General features: G+C 52.1%; 1 protein-coding gene across 1 annotated transcript in view; it reads left to right on the top strand.

The window, feature by feature from the left end:
* The first annotated feature begins 1,036 nt into the window (after nt 1–1,036).
* slc25a11 (solute carrier family 25 member 11) overlaps nt 1,037–15,122 on the top strand; it is a 21,489-nt gene continuing 7,403 nt past the window's right edge. The window contains 7 exon segments of the mRNA XM_072591381.1: nt 1,037–1,151; nt 8,316–8,468; nt 10,128–10,334; nt 13,313–13,403; nt 14,065–14,155; nt 14,341–14,440; nt 15,087–15,122. Of these exon segments, the coding sequence (XP_072447482.1) occupies nt 1,075–1,151; nt 8,316–8,468; nt 10,128–10,334; nt 13,313–13,403; nt 14,065–14,155; nt 14,341–14,440; nt 15,087–15,122 (755 nt within the window). The 5' untranslated portion in view covers nt 1,037–1,074.

The raw sequence follows: 15,122 nt of genomic DNA, 5'->3' as shown, positions 1-15,122 counted from the left end.
GGTGAGAGGTGGAAAGTTTAAGGGGGATACACGTGGCAAGTACTTCACACCGAGGGTGGTGGGTGTTTGGAACGCGTTGCCAGCAGAGGTGGTAGAGGCAGGCACAGGAAATTCATTTAAGGTACATCTGGACAGATGCATGAGTAGGTGGGGAGCAGAGGGATACAGATGCTTAGGAATTGGCCGACAGGTTCAGACGGTGGATGTGGATCGGCTCAGGTTTGGAGGGCCGATGGGCCTGTTCCTGGGCTGTAAATTTTCTTTGTTCTATGTCCCGAGATATAGTGAAAAGTGTTGTTTTGTGTGCTGTCCCGGCTGATTGTACCATACAAAGTACATTAGTGTGGTAGAACACAGGAGCTCAGTGGTTGGCAATGCTGTCTCACAGTACTAGGGACCGGGGCTCAATTCCACCTTTGGCAGGTGATTGTCTGAAGAATTGCTTGCACATTCTTACCCCCCCCATCCCCCCACCCCATGCCCATATGGGTTTTCTCTGGGTGCTCTGGTTTCCTCCCACCGTCCAAAGATGTGCAGGTGAGAGTGGATTGGCTGTGCTTAGTGTGTAAGCTAGGTGGGTTAGCCATGGAAAATGCATGGGCGTGGGTTTGAATGGGATGTTCTCCAGTGCATCTGTGTGGATTTGATGGGCTGAATGGCCCGCTTCCATACTGCAGGGATTCTTATAAACAAAATGCAGTATTACAGAGAGAGGTCAGAATAATTTAACAATGGTGTTGGTGATTAAAAAGAAGATCCTGTATAGGTAAAAGCACGAGGCTGAACATGCAAACTACGAGCGTTAGACTTGGGGCGCCAGGTTTCCTCGGCGGGAGCGGGACTCGAACCCGCAAACATTTGAATCGGAGGCGGAAGCGCTAGCCCATCGAGCCACGGCGCACGATGAGAGTACGCATGCGCTTGTATCGGACCACGCCCCGCCGGGGTGGGAGGTGGTGGCGGCGGCAGTCGGCCCCGCCCATGCCGGCGCGTGCGCAGTACCTCCCTCGTGCGAACGCGCACGCCGCCGCGGCCCCGCGCACGTCGCGCCCCGCCGAGTCACCTTGGTGAAAGATGGCGCCGGAGAAAGCAGGGGGGAAGGCCCGGACCTCCCCCAAATCCATCAAATTCCTCTTCGGGGGCCTAGCGGGGTAACGTAACCTGACATTGAATCAACCGCCGTCTTGAAATAACCGCCGCTGGCCGCTCGAAACGGAATTTAAAGAGCGTTTATTTTCGGTTGAAATGTCGGGTTTTGCCCTTGGCCGCTGCATGGGCCGATGGCCGACTGTAATGTTTCCCTGAGTTTGCCCCATTTGCTGAGCAAACCAGTGCACTCATGCTGTGACTCTCCTTAAGCTGCATGCATTGCATGTCAAAAGTTTCACTCTTTTAAATGTAACGAGCGAATGACTCAATCATGCTTTTGCTTCTGCTGCTTTAGCACGAGGCAGAAGCGTGTAGAGTTATAACACTGCCTTTTATTTTCCTGGTTGACATGTAAACAAGGGTTCTGAGCTCAGATTTTGACCTGTTTCCATTTTCAAACTGTTTAACGTGCAACCATCATGACTTTAATCTGATTTAGCGTTGCCCTTTTGTGCACACGGGGAACGATAGACGTTAAGAATTCGTTTTTTTTCCCCGCTAGGTCTGTGTGTGCTGTCTGCACATTAAGATGTGGAAGTCAGGGCATCCCACACAGCACCTCCTTTTCTGCCCCCCATTTGTTGCAGGATGTGAGGATCCAAAATTGGACTGATCTGTCACCTCAGAACCCACAGCTCCCCAATGGAGGAGTGTCATCTTCATTCCTGAGGGACAGTCTTAAGATGTGCACTGACAATTTTGGGACTGCCTTAAGCAGAAGGGGTATGAACTAACGATTTGGCTTCATTTTAAAATTAATTGCCCTTGCACCGGTCTCTCGATCTGTTTTTCTGTGCAGCAGGGGTTTTGTGTGAAAATTATTCTGTCTAAAGGGTACAATCATATTTACCTTGTTCCCAGTCTCCTGCAAAAAATACGGAGGTATGGCATTGAGGGTGAGTTGGAGGTTTGGATTAGGAATTGGCTGGCTGGAAGAAGACAGAGGGTAGTAGTTGATGGTAAAGGTTCATCTTGGAGTGCAGCTACTAGCGGTGTTCCGCAAGGATCTGTTTTGGGACCATTGCTGTTTGTCATTTTTATAAATGACCTGGAGGAAGGGCTAGAAGGTTGGGTGAGCAAGTTTGCGGATGATATGAAAATCAGTGGAGTTGTTGACAGGAAGGGTGTGGCAGGTTACAGCGGGATATAGATAAGCTGCAGAGCTGGGCAGAAAGGTGGCAAATGGAGTTCAATGTAGGTAAGTGGGAAGTGATTAACTTTGGTAAGAGTAACAAGAAGATGGGGTACTGGGCTAATGGTCAGATACTTGGTAGTGTGGATGAGCAGAGGGATCTTGGTGTCCATGTACACAGATCTCCGAAAGTTGCCACCCAGGTCAATAGTGCTGTGAAGAACGTATATGGCGTACTGGGCTTCATTGGTAGAGGTATTGAGTTCTGGAGTCCTGAGGTCATGTTGCAGTTGTACAAGACTCTGGTGCGGCCGCATCTGGAGTATTGTGTACAGTTTTGGTCGCCATACTATAGGAAGGATGTGGAGGTACTGGAACGGGTGCAGAGGAGGTTTACCAGGATGTTGCCTGGCATGGTAGGAAGATCGTATGAGGAAAGGCTGAGGCACTTGGGGCTGTTCTCATTAGAGAAAAGAAGGTTTAGGGGTGACTTCATAGAGGTGTACAAGATGATTAGGGGTTAGATCGGGTTGACCATGAGAACCTTTTTCCATGTATGGAGTCAGCTATTACGAGGGGGTATAGCTTTAAATTAAGGGGTGGTAGGTATAGGACAGATGTTAGGGGTAGATTCTTTACTCAGCGAGTCGTAAGTTCATGGAATGCCCTGCCAGTAGCAGTGGTGGACTCTCCCTCTTTATGGGCATTTAAACGGTGATTGGATAGGCATATGGAGGATAGTGGGCTAGTGTAGGTTAGGTGGGCTTGGATCGGCGCAACATCGAGGGCCAAAGGGCCTGTACTGCGCTGTATTTTTCTATGTTCATAAGGAGCACTTTTTGCTTTGGAAAGGTTACTAAGTGGGGAAGTGAAATGTGCCGCACGGTGGCGTCTGGAAGTACTTCAGTTAAATAGTGGGCTCAAGACCCACAGACATTTGATACGGTTGGCACTCTAAGTACAGTTAGTGATATCTCTAGTGAGAGGTCAGACTGGGGTTCCACTAACCTCTAGAAAAATTCTATGCTCTTACACTCTGAAGACAAAGTGGGGAGTTCATTTCACCCCCCCCCCCCACCCTCGGTATCCTGGGCAAATATTTATCCTCGTGTTAAACAAATGTTATATTGCTGATTGCAAACTGCTACATATCCTGCATTACAATAATGTCTATATTTCAATAAAAAAAAGCTTTATTAGATCTGTAAAGTGCATTAGAATGTCTGCAGGACGTGAAAGATGCGATTCGTTTTGTATAAGTCGCACATTTTACGCATCAAAATTGGCGAGAGGTTGGAAAGTATTGGTGTCTAAGGAACCTTGGTGTCCTGGTGAACAAATCACTGAAAGCTGATGTTCTAGGTGCAGCAAGTCATTAAAAGAGCAGATATAGTGTTGGCCTTCATCGCAAGAGGATTTGAACGCGGGAGTAAAAATGTCTTCAACAATTGCAAAGAGCCGGAGAAACTCTGCAGGTTTGCTGAGTTACAATGCATTAAAATGCCACAGAGGCAGATGATCAGTCACGATCTCCAATGGGCAGAGCAGGCTTGGAGGACTGGATGGCCATCTAACTTCTCAACAAGAGTGCCTTAATGGTGCACTTTGGGAGAGGAACTGGATAAAAGACAGGAGGCAAACCGTTTGGAGTAGATGTTAGGAAGGAGTGGCCGAAGCTTTGTCAGGTGGGTTTCAGCAGCATCTTCGGGGGAGAGAGGGGGATGGATTGTGTCCAGTGGTGGTGGGTTTGGAAGGTGCTGTTGGAGGAGCCTTGGTAAGTTGTTGCAGTACATCTTGTTCAGACTGCTGCTACTGAGCGTCGGTGATGGAGGCAGGGGCTGCTTGTGGATGTGGTGCCGATCAAGAAGGCTGCTTTCAATTCACATTCTTAAACAAAACTTCATCGACATCGAGAAGAAATGTAAAGATTTGGCCTTAGTTTGACTCGCTGGTGTTCACTCTGGTTTCTCCTTGGTGTTCCTCCCCAAGGTACAAGATTTCGTGACCCTCCAGTTTCCCTTACGGATCTCCGGACTCTGGATTCACAGGCCTCCCTTCAGCTCCTGCACTGTGGAATAAACATCAGGAGATGCCCTTCACAGGGGCTATCTCCCCAGGAGTGTCGGAGGGGGTGACCCTAGAGAAGCTTATAAAATCATTAGGGGCATGGTTAGGGTAAATAGACAGTGTATTTTCCCTGGGGTGGGGGACTCCACAACCGGAGGTCATAGGTTTAAGGTGAGAGGGGAAAGATTTGAAATGGAGTTGAGGGGCAACTTTTTCCACACAGAGGGGGGGTGTGTGTATGGAATGAGCTGCCTGAGGAAGTGGTGGAGGCTGGTACAATTATAGCTTTTAATTGTCATCTAGATAGGTACATGAATAGGACGGGTTTAAGAGGGATTTCGAGGCCAATGGGACTCGGTTAATTTTGGATATCGGGCCGGGGTGGACCGAAGGGTCTGTTTCCGTGCTGTCCACCTCTCGGACTCTGACTGGGTAATGGTCACTCTTACCGAGATTGTCACAGCTCGATGCTGCTGCAGCAGGCAGGCAGGTTAGTGAGGATGAGCTGAAAATGTGTTGCTGGAAAAGCGCAGCAGGTCAGGCAGCATCCATTCCTGAAGAAGGGCTGATGCCCAAAACGTCAGTTCTCCTGCTCCTCGGATGCTGCCTGACCTGCTGCGCTTTTCCAGCAACACATTTTCAGCTCTGATCTCCAGCATCTGCAGTCCTCACTTTCTCCTAGTGAGGATGAGGTCAAGGATGTTTTACTGTATGGTTCCCTCCCCACCCACCTCATCCAGTGTCTCAGCACAATAGTCGTGCTGCTGAGCCACTGTGGGTGATGGGCGATGAATCTCCCCCTGCCCTGTTACATTGGAACGCTCCACGCATTCTCTAAGCACTGCTTCACTTGGAGGAGCACTGAGACTTCTGCTAAAGAGGGCCAGTACGTGGTAATCAGCCCCGATTGATCTGCTGCCGTGAGGCTTCATGGGGTTGGAGTCATTGCTGAGGACTGCTGAAGGCTAGTAATCTGGACACCGAGGAGAAAGCTGTTGGAAAATCCACCCCCCCCTTCAGCCAACATGCCTCTGTGTGACAGTGACTCAGCCGCTCTGAGCTTCTCTGGGTAAGGGAGCTGTTTTTAAGTTTGGAGTTGGTATAGCTGGCCTCTGCTCCTGCCATTCCACACCTGGGCGCCATGCTCAAACCAAGGCCAGTCCAAATCTGTGTCGGAGGTTAATGTGGTGTCCCTCTTCTCCCCCCCCCCCGCCCCCCATAGTGATGAGACCTTAAAGCTATTTGATGACACTGTAGTTTTGCAATGCTCGCCATGAGACATCGAATTGGTCAGCTTGCTGGTGTTTTATTTTCTTTAGCGGAGTGCTTAGTGTTCAGCACCTGACCTCACTCCATGTCCTTGCGTAGGTTCCTATTATTGCAGTCAGCTCTCAGCAAAACCAATGTAGTGTACAAAACGATCCGTATACACGAACACCAACTAGCCACGAAACGACACGACCAGCTATCCTTAGTAGCCACACATGCAGAAGACAAGCAACATGAATTCGACTGGGACAACACTACCTTTATAGGGCAAGCCAAACAGAGAACAGTCAGGGAATTCCTAGAGGCATGGCACTCATCCACAGACTCTATCAACAAACACATCAACCTGGACCCAATATACCGGCCACTGCAGCAGACAGCTGGAACTGACAGCCGGAAGCTGCAGAGACAGGCCACTATAAATACCGGAGAAAACATCACAGAAGTGCTTCACAGGAGGCTCCCAAGCACTGAGGATGTCACCTAGACAGGGGACAAAACATCTGCAACACAAATTCCCAGCTCGGCGAACAGAACCACAACAACGAGCACCCGAGCTACAAATCTTCTCCCAAACTTTGAGTCAGCTCTGTGTTAAACATGGCGTTGCTCAGGAGCATGCATGCCCCCCCCCCCCCCCCCCCCCCCCAAGCTTCAGTATGGCAGTCTGCTGCTTTGGCTGGAGCAGCTGAGAAGGTACAGGATTCATCAACGTCTCGTTTCCCTGGACCCTCTCCTGATGTACCCGCCCGGCCAGGCTGCTTCCTTGAGTGGACCCAGCTATACCCACTCTCTGAGCTCTGCTGTTGGCAGGGGGGCTAGGTACTTGGGTAGTAGCTGTATTTGACTCCCGTTTCCCCTGACCAGGGACAGATTTGTGTAAAGCTTGCACCCTCGCTTTCAAATCCTCCCACCCACTCTGACCTCCTCCACCCCATCCCTCTGTCTCACGTTCAGTCCCACAATCCTCTGGTAAACAGAACAATCTCTCTCTCAGCGAAGCAGCTGAGTGGTGGAAGCTCCTGTCTATCGCCGGGGCTGAGGGGGAGATGGTCGAGAGTGGATGTCCACCAATGACCTATCCTGGTCCACCCACGTCGATAAAGACAGTCAAGAAAACTCTACAACGCCCCTGCTTCCACAGGAAGCTAAGGAAATTCAGCATGTCCATAAAGACACTTTCCATGTTTTATAGGTGCATCTCAGCGTGGTACCCAGGACAGTAAGAAACTACAGAGAGCTGTGAACACAGCCCAGTCCATTACACAAACCAACCTTCCATCTATTGACTCCATCTGTACTACCCACTGCCTCAGGAAGGCAGCCAACATTATCAAAGACCCCTTGCAGCCCGGTTAAAATCTCTCCCAACCCTTTCAGTCAGGCAGAAGATACAAAAGCTTAAACACACGTACCAACAGGTTCAAGAACAGCTTCTTCTCCGCTGTTCTTTGACTTCTGAATGGGTCTCTCACATTTTAAATTAAATGTCAGTGATGGTGGTGGAAGTAGAGTCATTGGGGACATTTGAACAACTGCTGGACATGTGGAAATGCACGTGGATAGCAGTGAGTTGAGGGGTGCGTAGGTTAAGTTATTTTATTTACATTAGGATTAAACCTCGGCACAACATTGTGGGCCAAAGGGCCTGATCTGATTAGATTAGATTAGATTACATTACAGTGTGGAAACAGGCCCTTCGGCCCAACAAGTCCACACCGACCCGCCGAAGCGCAACCCACCCAGACCCCCACGTTTACCCCTTCATCTAACACTACGGGCAATTTAGCATGGCCAATTCACCTAACCTGCACATCTTTGGACTGTGGGAGGAAACCGGAGCACCCGGAGGAAACCCACGCAGACACGGGGAGAACGTGCAAACTCCACACAGACAGTTGCCCGAGGCGGGAATTGAACCCAGGTCCCTGGTGTAGTAAGGCAGCAGTGCTAACCACTGAGCCACTGTGCCACCCAGTAAAAAGGGCTGAGACCCCATAATCCTGTGTTTCTTAAACACAAGCAATTCCCACAGATGCTGCCAAGGTCTCAGCTTCTCTTTTTCCTGCAAGATTTGTCACTGAGGACATCACTTTCCCATGGTCATGTTACCTTGGCACCTTTCCCCACTTGGCCTGTTGTCCCACTTGGTAATCCTATCAACAAGGGTGTCTGATAAAGTCAAGGCTGCATTAATGGCACGGCCGCTCAGCGGTTGGCACTGCTGCCTCACAGCACCAGGGATCCGGGTTCAGCCCCACTCAGCCGACTGGCCGTGTGGAGTTTACACCTTCTCCCAGTGTCTGTGTGGGTTTAATCCCACAGTCCAACGATGTACAGGTTCAGGTGAACTGGCCGTGCTGAAATGCCCCTAGTGCTCAGGGACGTGTCGGCTGGCTGGATTAGTCATGGGGAACGCAGGGTTACAGGGGTGGGGTGGGGGACTAAGTCAAAGGGACTGCTTCCACACTGTAGGCAGTCTGTGCATAAAGCTTTGTGTCAGTGTCTGAGATGGAAGTAAGATTTTAATCATTGCTGTTCTGCTCAGGGCCTAATGGTCTGACAGGACACCCCGTACAGGAGTGGGTTTCACTGGCCAGCACTCCTGCATCTCTTACTTAGGGTTTAAAGCGTCTAACACCCTGCCCGCCCCAGGCTTGGAAACCGGACTGAACCAGAGCTGGGTTTTCTCTTTCAGGATGGGTGCCACCTTCTTTGTCCAGCCCTTGGACCTGGTGAAGAACCGAATGCAGTTGAGTGGCCAAGGGGCGCGCACAAAGGAGTACAAGACCAGCTTCCACGCCCTGACCAATATTCTGAAGGCCGAGGGTGTCACTGGAATCTACACCGGGTAAGTAATCCTGCCTGGGACACCTTCCTCCGGGCAGGATTAATGCAAAGTAAGATCCCTGTGCCACGTCGGGAAGCTGTGGCTCACACCTCTCCTTTCCCTGTTCCCCCTCCATCACAAGTCCAGACCACCCCCCCCCCCCCCCCACCTTCACCCAGCATACTGAGGCCAGTTGCCGAGACGGGGATCACTCACCTTCCTCGGCGTTACCGTGTGAGCTCTGGGTTTTCCCTCTTGGTGCCACATGGCTACAGTCCCCACTTTCCCTTGGCCAGGCCAGGGGAGCGGGTGCAGCAGGAGGGGGATCAGGTCATTTTTGTTTGAGCCTGCCTCCCACTCTCTAATGGCAGGGCTATCTGAGTCTTGACGCTCGCTGGAATCCAGTCTGAGATTGTCCAGACCTAACACCAGAGGCAGAAGGTCCCCTACTGACCAGGAGAACACAAGCTTATACCTCTCGTACCTCCCACCTGGAAAGTATGCTCTTTTTGAGAGCTGGCTTTGTCCTTGCTTCGCCGTGTGCTGTGTTCTTCTTACGTGAGTGTTGTCATTTTGTCTGAGCAGTAAAATCAGAATGTGCTGTTCCTCCCCCCCTTCCCTGCCCCCCTCGCACCCTACACCCTTTCCCCACCCACCCCCTTTCCCCACACCCTCTCTCCTGCCCCCCTCCCCTGTTGTCTCACCCCCCTTCTCTTTCCCTGCCCTCCCCCCACCCGGTCACACACTCTCTGTGCCCCCCCCCCCACTCCCTCCTCTCCCTCCACCACCCCCTTCTTTCTCTCCCCCCTGTTACACTCTCCCTGTACCCCCCCCCGCCTCTCTCTCCCTCCTCACCCCACCCCCTTCCTCCTGGTCACACTCTCCCTGTACCCCCCGCGCCTCTCTCTCCGTCCTCACCTCACCCCACCCCCTTCCTCCTGGTTACACTCTCCCTGTACCCCCCGCGCCTCTCTCTCCGTCCTCACCTCACCCCACCCCCTTCCTCCTGGTCACACTCTCCCTGTACCCCCCACTCCCCTCTCTCCCACCTCACCCCACCCCCTTCCTCCTGGTTATACTCTCCCTGTACCCCCCGCCCCTCTCTCTCCCTCCTCACCTCACCCCACCCCCTTCCTCCTGGTTATACTCTCCCTGTGCCCCCCCCGCCTCTCTCTCCCTCCTCACCCCACCCCCTTCCTCCTGGTTATACTCTCCCTGTACCCCCCGCGCCTCTCTCTCCCTCCTCACCTCACCCCACCCCCTTCCTCCTGGTCACACTCTCCCTGTACCCCCCGCCCCTCTCTCTCCCTCCTCACCCCACCCCCTTCCTCCTGGTTATACTCTCCCTGTACCCCCTGCCCCCCTCTCTCCCTCCTCACCTCACCCCACCCCCTTCCTCGTGGTCACATTCTCCCTGTAACCCCTGCCCCTCTCTCTCCCTCCTCACCTCACCCCACCCCCTTCCTCCTGGTTATACTCTCCATGTGCCCCCCGCGCCCCTCTCTCCCTCCTCACCTCACCCCACCCCCTTCCTCCTGGTTATACCCTCCCTGTACCCCCTGTGCCCCTCTCCCTCTTCCCCCCCCCCCCCCCACCCGGTCATACTCTCCTTGTACCCCCCCCCCACCCCCCCCACCCCACCCCCCCCACCCCACCCCTCCCCCCGGTTGGCGGCTGCAGCCTCTCGGCTGGCCTGCTGCGCCAGGCCACCTACACCACCACCCGGCTGGGGATCTACACCGTGCTCTTCGAGAAGCTCACCAAAGCCGATGGGACGCCGCCCAACTTCCTGTTGAAGGCGCTGATCGGCATGACAGCAGGAGCCATCGGAGCCTTCGTGGGGACGCCAGCCGAGGTCTCGCTCATCAGGATGACAGCCGACGGCAGGTGGGTGGGCGCATGCCGCGGCTGGGGCAGTGGGTCAGGCAGCGTCCGTCACTGGGCAGGGCATTGGCACAGGCAGAGGCGGCCGGTGGGTAGTCCCTCGTCAGTGCTGCAGAAAGAAACGTGCCTTTATTCATTCACAGGATGAGGGTGTTGCTGGCTAGCTCAGCGTTTACTGCCCGTCCCTAAGTGCCCAAAGGGCAGTTCAGAGTCACCTGTGGGTCTGGAGGCAATGAAGAGAAGCTGCCTCCAACTAATCAGACAGAATAGACACAAGGTGACTGGTAGACTCTCCAGGGACAATATGGCCACTGAGGATGGTCAAGCAGAACAGTCCCATAATCCCTGGAATGTAGGGATTGAGAGCTGGTCCTTCCGTAAAAATATTATAGAGCTTTGTAGAGTGAAAACAAAAAAAAACAAAGTGCTGGAAAAGCTCAGCAGGTCTGATGGCATCTGTGGAGAGAAATCAGAGTTAACATTTCAGTCCCAGTGACCCTTCCTCAGAGAGACATTAACTCTGACCTCTCTCCACCGATGCCGTCCGACCTGCTGAGCTTTTCCAGCAGCTTCCGATTTTGTTTCTGATTTCCAGTACTTCCCCGTTTTTAGTTTGGTCGAGTCGACGCTGTTCCCCCTGAGCTGGAGATTGTAATCGCCAGAGTACATTCAAAATTACAATTGACCGAGATTAGTGGTCTAGTGGGTAGTGAAGGGGGTTAACGGAGGGTACAGCAGGATCTTGATCGATTGGGCCAACCCATTGAGAAATGGTGGGTGGAAGTTTAATTTGGATAAATGCAAGGTATTGCATTTTGGTAAAATGATCAAGGCCAGGACTAAGACTGTAAGTGGTAGGGCCTTGGGGAGTATTATTGAACAGAGAGATATAGGGGTTCAGGTACATAGTTCTTTGGGATTTGCATCATGTGTCGACAGAGTGGTTAGGAAGGTATTTAGCATGCTTACCTTCGTTGCTCAGACCATTGAGTTGGGACGTCATGTTGAGGTTGTACAGGATTTTGGTGAGGTCTGTTCTGGAGTACTGTATCCAGTTTTACTCGCTCTGTTATAGGAAGGGTATTATTAAACTGGAGAGGGTTTGGAAAAGATTTACCAGGACGTTACTGTGATTGGAGGGTTTGAGTTATAAAAACAGGCTGCGACATGTTTTTCTACTGGACTGTAGGAGATTGAGGGATGAGCTTGTTGAGGTTTATAAAATCACGAGGGGCGTAGGTAGTAAAGGTCTTTTCCCCCAAGGTGGGGGAATTCAAAACTAGGGGGCCATATTTTTAAGGTGAGAGGAGAAAGATTTAAAAGGAACTTTTCACACAGAGGGTGATGCGTGCGTGGAATGAACTTCCTGAGGAAGTGGTGGATGCTGGAACAGTTACAATGTTAAAGACATGATTTGGAGATGCCGGTGTTGGACTGGGGTGGACAAAGTTAAAAATCACCTGGTGTTGTGTGATTTTTAATGTTAAAGACAGTTGGACAAGTACATGGACAGGAAAAGTTTAGAGGGGTTTGACCAAACACAAGCCGGGTGGTACTAATTTAGTTTGGGAAACTTGGTCAGCATGGACGAGTAGGACCGAAGGGTCTGTTTCCGTGTTGTATGAATCTGTGACTGGACCCTCAGGTGACTTTGGAGTTTGGGCTGAAAGATGGAATTGATGTAGCTCGTCTGCTGTGACTTTGCACTGGGAAGGAGGACACCAGACTCTTGGCTAACATCAGGTGGTATAATGATTGGCCGGGTGGGAGGAAGGTGTTTAGCTGGCAGGACACTAGGAAGCTCGGAGGGATCTTGGGCAGCGTGCCCACAGACCCCTGAAGGTGGCACGGCAGGTCAAGAAGGCAAACAGCACACTTGCCTTTGTCATTTCTGGCCCAGGTTATAAACGTGGTGAGGTGATATTGGAGTGCAGAAAGGCTTTGGTCAGTTCTGGTCCCCACATTTTTGGGAGGATGTGATTGCACAGGGAGAGGGGTGTGCACAGGAGGTTCACCGGGATATTGCCCGGGATGGAGTGTTTCAGCGACGGAGAGAGGCTGGATAAGCTCGGGCTGTTTTCTTTGGAGCAGCGAAGGTGGGGGGGATGGGGGAATCCTGATAGAGGGATATAACATTACGAGGGGCATGGGAAGGGTGGATAGGAAGCAGCTGTCTCCCCCCCTTAGTCACTAATGAGGTGGCATAATGTTAAGGTGAAGAGCAGGCGGTTTCAAGGGGACTTGAGGAAATAAACGTTTCCCCGGCGGCTGGTGGGGGTCAGCCCGGGAGGGTAGCTGAGATGGATAACCTCTCAAACTTTCTAAAACAGTGTGGATGAGCGCTTGAATCGTCGTAACATTCAATTAGGCTGTGAGGCTAGTATAGATGTAGAATAGTTTTTCAGTGCAGTCTCTATGGACTACATGATCCTGTGATGGCTGCTATTTTCTTTATCCACATCAATATTAATCCCATCTTGGCCTCCAAGGGACCTGTGTCCACCTCAGTTGCTGCCTTTTTACATACATGTCGAATCATTGACCTTAACAGTGTAGGAGGTTATTCAGGCAGGATCTGTCGCCACTCCTCCCACTGCTCACCTATTCACCCGTAGCCCTGGCAGTGCAACTGAATCCATCTCAAATATCACTTAAATGTTGAGAGTCTTTGACTCGAACACTCTTTCAAATTGAGAGTTCCAGACTGTAGTCGCCCTCTGACCGGCAACATTTCTCCTCAAACCTGCTCTTAACCGTTCACCTTTTATTTTAAATCTGCCACCTCCCCTCTTGCCCCTCTCCCCACCCCGTCACTTCCATACACACACATATCCCCCACCCCAGCCTGGCTCTTGACTCCTCCTCCAATGAGAAAGAGGGGGGTTTCCCTATCCACAATCCTTGTTGTGTTTGTATCGGGACCAGCCGGGGTTTTGCGATGAACAGCGGCCCCAGCGTGAAAGCCGTCCTTTCTCCTGCAGGTTGCCCGTCGACCAACAGAGAGGTTACACTAACGTATTTAACGCACTGATTCGAATTACCCGTGAGGAGGGGGTCGTCACACTCTGGAGGGTAAGCTGACAGCAAATGTAAGCCGCAGCACAGCCCCGCTCTGAAATAAATTGCCCGTCGGACAACAGGCCAAGGGAGAGGAGCCAATGTTAGGCCGTTCAGCTGCACTGTTCAACATCACCATGGCCAGCAGAGTTGGAAACAGCCCCTCCAGCCCAACCAAACTAAGCTAGTGCTAGCTGCCTGCATTTCGCTGCTCCTCTGTCCTGTCTTCGCACGTTTCGGAGTCCTTGCGCTGGGGGAACTGCGCGCTGCGTTGTCTCAGACCGTGGGGGGCAATGGCACTGTACGCGATTCATCCAGACGCAGAGCCTGTGTTCCAGGCCGACGCTCACCGCTGACGGAGTGCCACACTGTCAGAGAGATCTTCTCTGGCAGGACTCTGCTGACCCTCGGCAGTGGGTGTAAAACTGGGCGGGAAGAGCACTCCCCTGGAGTCCTGTCACTCAGCCCCAGCAGCACTTAGTGTGGGGGGGAGGGGGCCAACTGTGCCCAAATCAGCTCGCCCAACCTTCCTCCTGCTCGGGAAACGCTTTGGGGTGCGGGGAGGTGCTATACAAACGCAGGTCTTTGGTGTTAGAGCCAGCTCGTGGATCACGCTGACACAGCCTCTCCTTGTTCTCTTACCCCCGCTCCCCCCCCCCCCCCCCTCCCCCTCCAGGGCTGTATCCCGACGATGACGCGAGCGGTAGTGGTGAACGCAGCACAGCTGGCCTCGTACTCCCAGTCCAAGCAGTTCCTGCTGGGTTTAGGTGAGATGGCTCCATGTCCTGATTCTCCTGCTCACCCTTTAACCTGTTCCCTTCCCCCTGTCTCCCCCTTACCCCCTCCCTCCCTGGCTTGATCTCAAACCCTGCAGGCCAGAGGGTCTGTCATCAGCTCGCTCTGCCTCTGCTATAATCTGAGTTTGAATTGTAATCTGCTCCTGTGATCGCAGGTTATTTCCGTGATAACATCCTGTGCCATTTCTGTGCCAGTATGATCAGTGGGCTTGTGACAACCGCAGCTTCCATGCCAGTGGATATCGCAAAAACAAGGTACGATCATCAGCTGCATTATCCTACATCAGGACAGGACGTTCAGTCATAAACAGTACAGGGAGCTTTACTCTGTATCTAACCACGTGCTGTCCCTGTTCTAGGGAGTGTTTGCTGGGGGGACAGTGTACAGGGAGCTTTACTCTGTATCTAACCACGTGCTGTCCCTGTTCTGGGAGTGTTTGATGGGGACAGTGTGGGGCTTTACTCTGTATCTAACCCTGTGCTGTCCCTGTCCTGGGGAGTGTTTGATGGGGGGACAGTGTAGAGAGAGCCTTACTCTGTATCTAACCCCGTGCTGTACCTGTCCCTGTGAGTGTTTGATGGGGGACAGTGTAGAGGGAGCTTTACTCTGTATCTAACCCCATGCTGACCCTGTCCTGGGGAGTGTTTGATGGGGAACAGTGTAGAGGGAGCTTTACTCTGTATCTAACCCCGTCTGTCCCTGTCCCTGTGAGTGTTTGATTGGAGACAGTGTAGAGGGAGCTTTGCTGTCAGTTTAAATGAGTAGAGACAGCTTTACCCAACAATGAAGTGGCGCGAATGCCCGTCCAGTTCTGTGTGGTACTTGACCCTTGTGGTTGCCTGTTGGCGTCAAATGGGAGGCAGGAAAGGTAAATGATTGCTACTCTCATTCCCTTCACAGAATTCAGAATATGAAAATGATCGATGGGAAACCGGA

This window comes from Chiloscyllium punctatum, chromosome 21 (genome assembly GCF_047496795.1).
Source record: "Chiloscyllium punctatum isolate Juve2018m chromosome 21, sChiPun1.3, whole genome shotgun sequence".
NCBI classification, from domain to species: Eukaryota; Metazoa; Chordata; class Chondrichthyes; order Orectolobiformes; family Hemiscylliidae; genus Chiloscyllium; species Chiloscyllium punctatum.
Note: the sequence above shows the minus strand (reverse complement) of the source record. Positions and strands in the feature narration are given on the sequence as shown.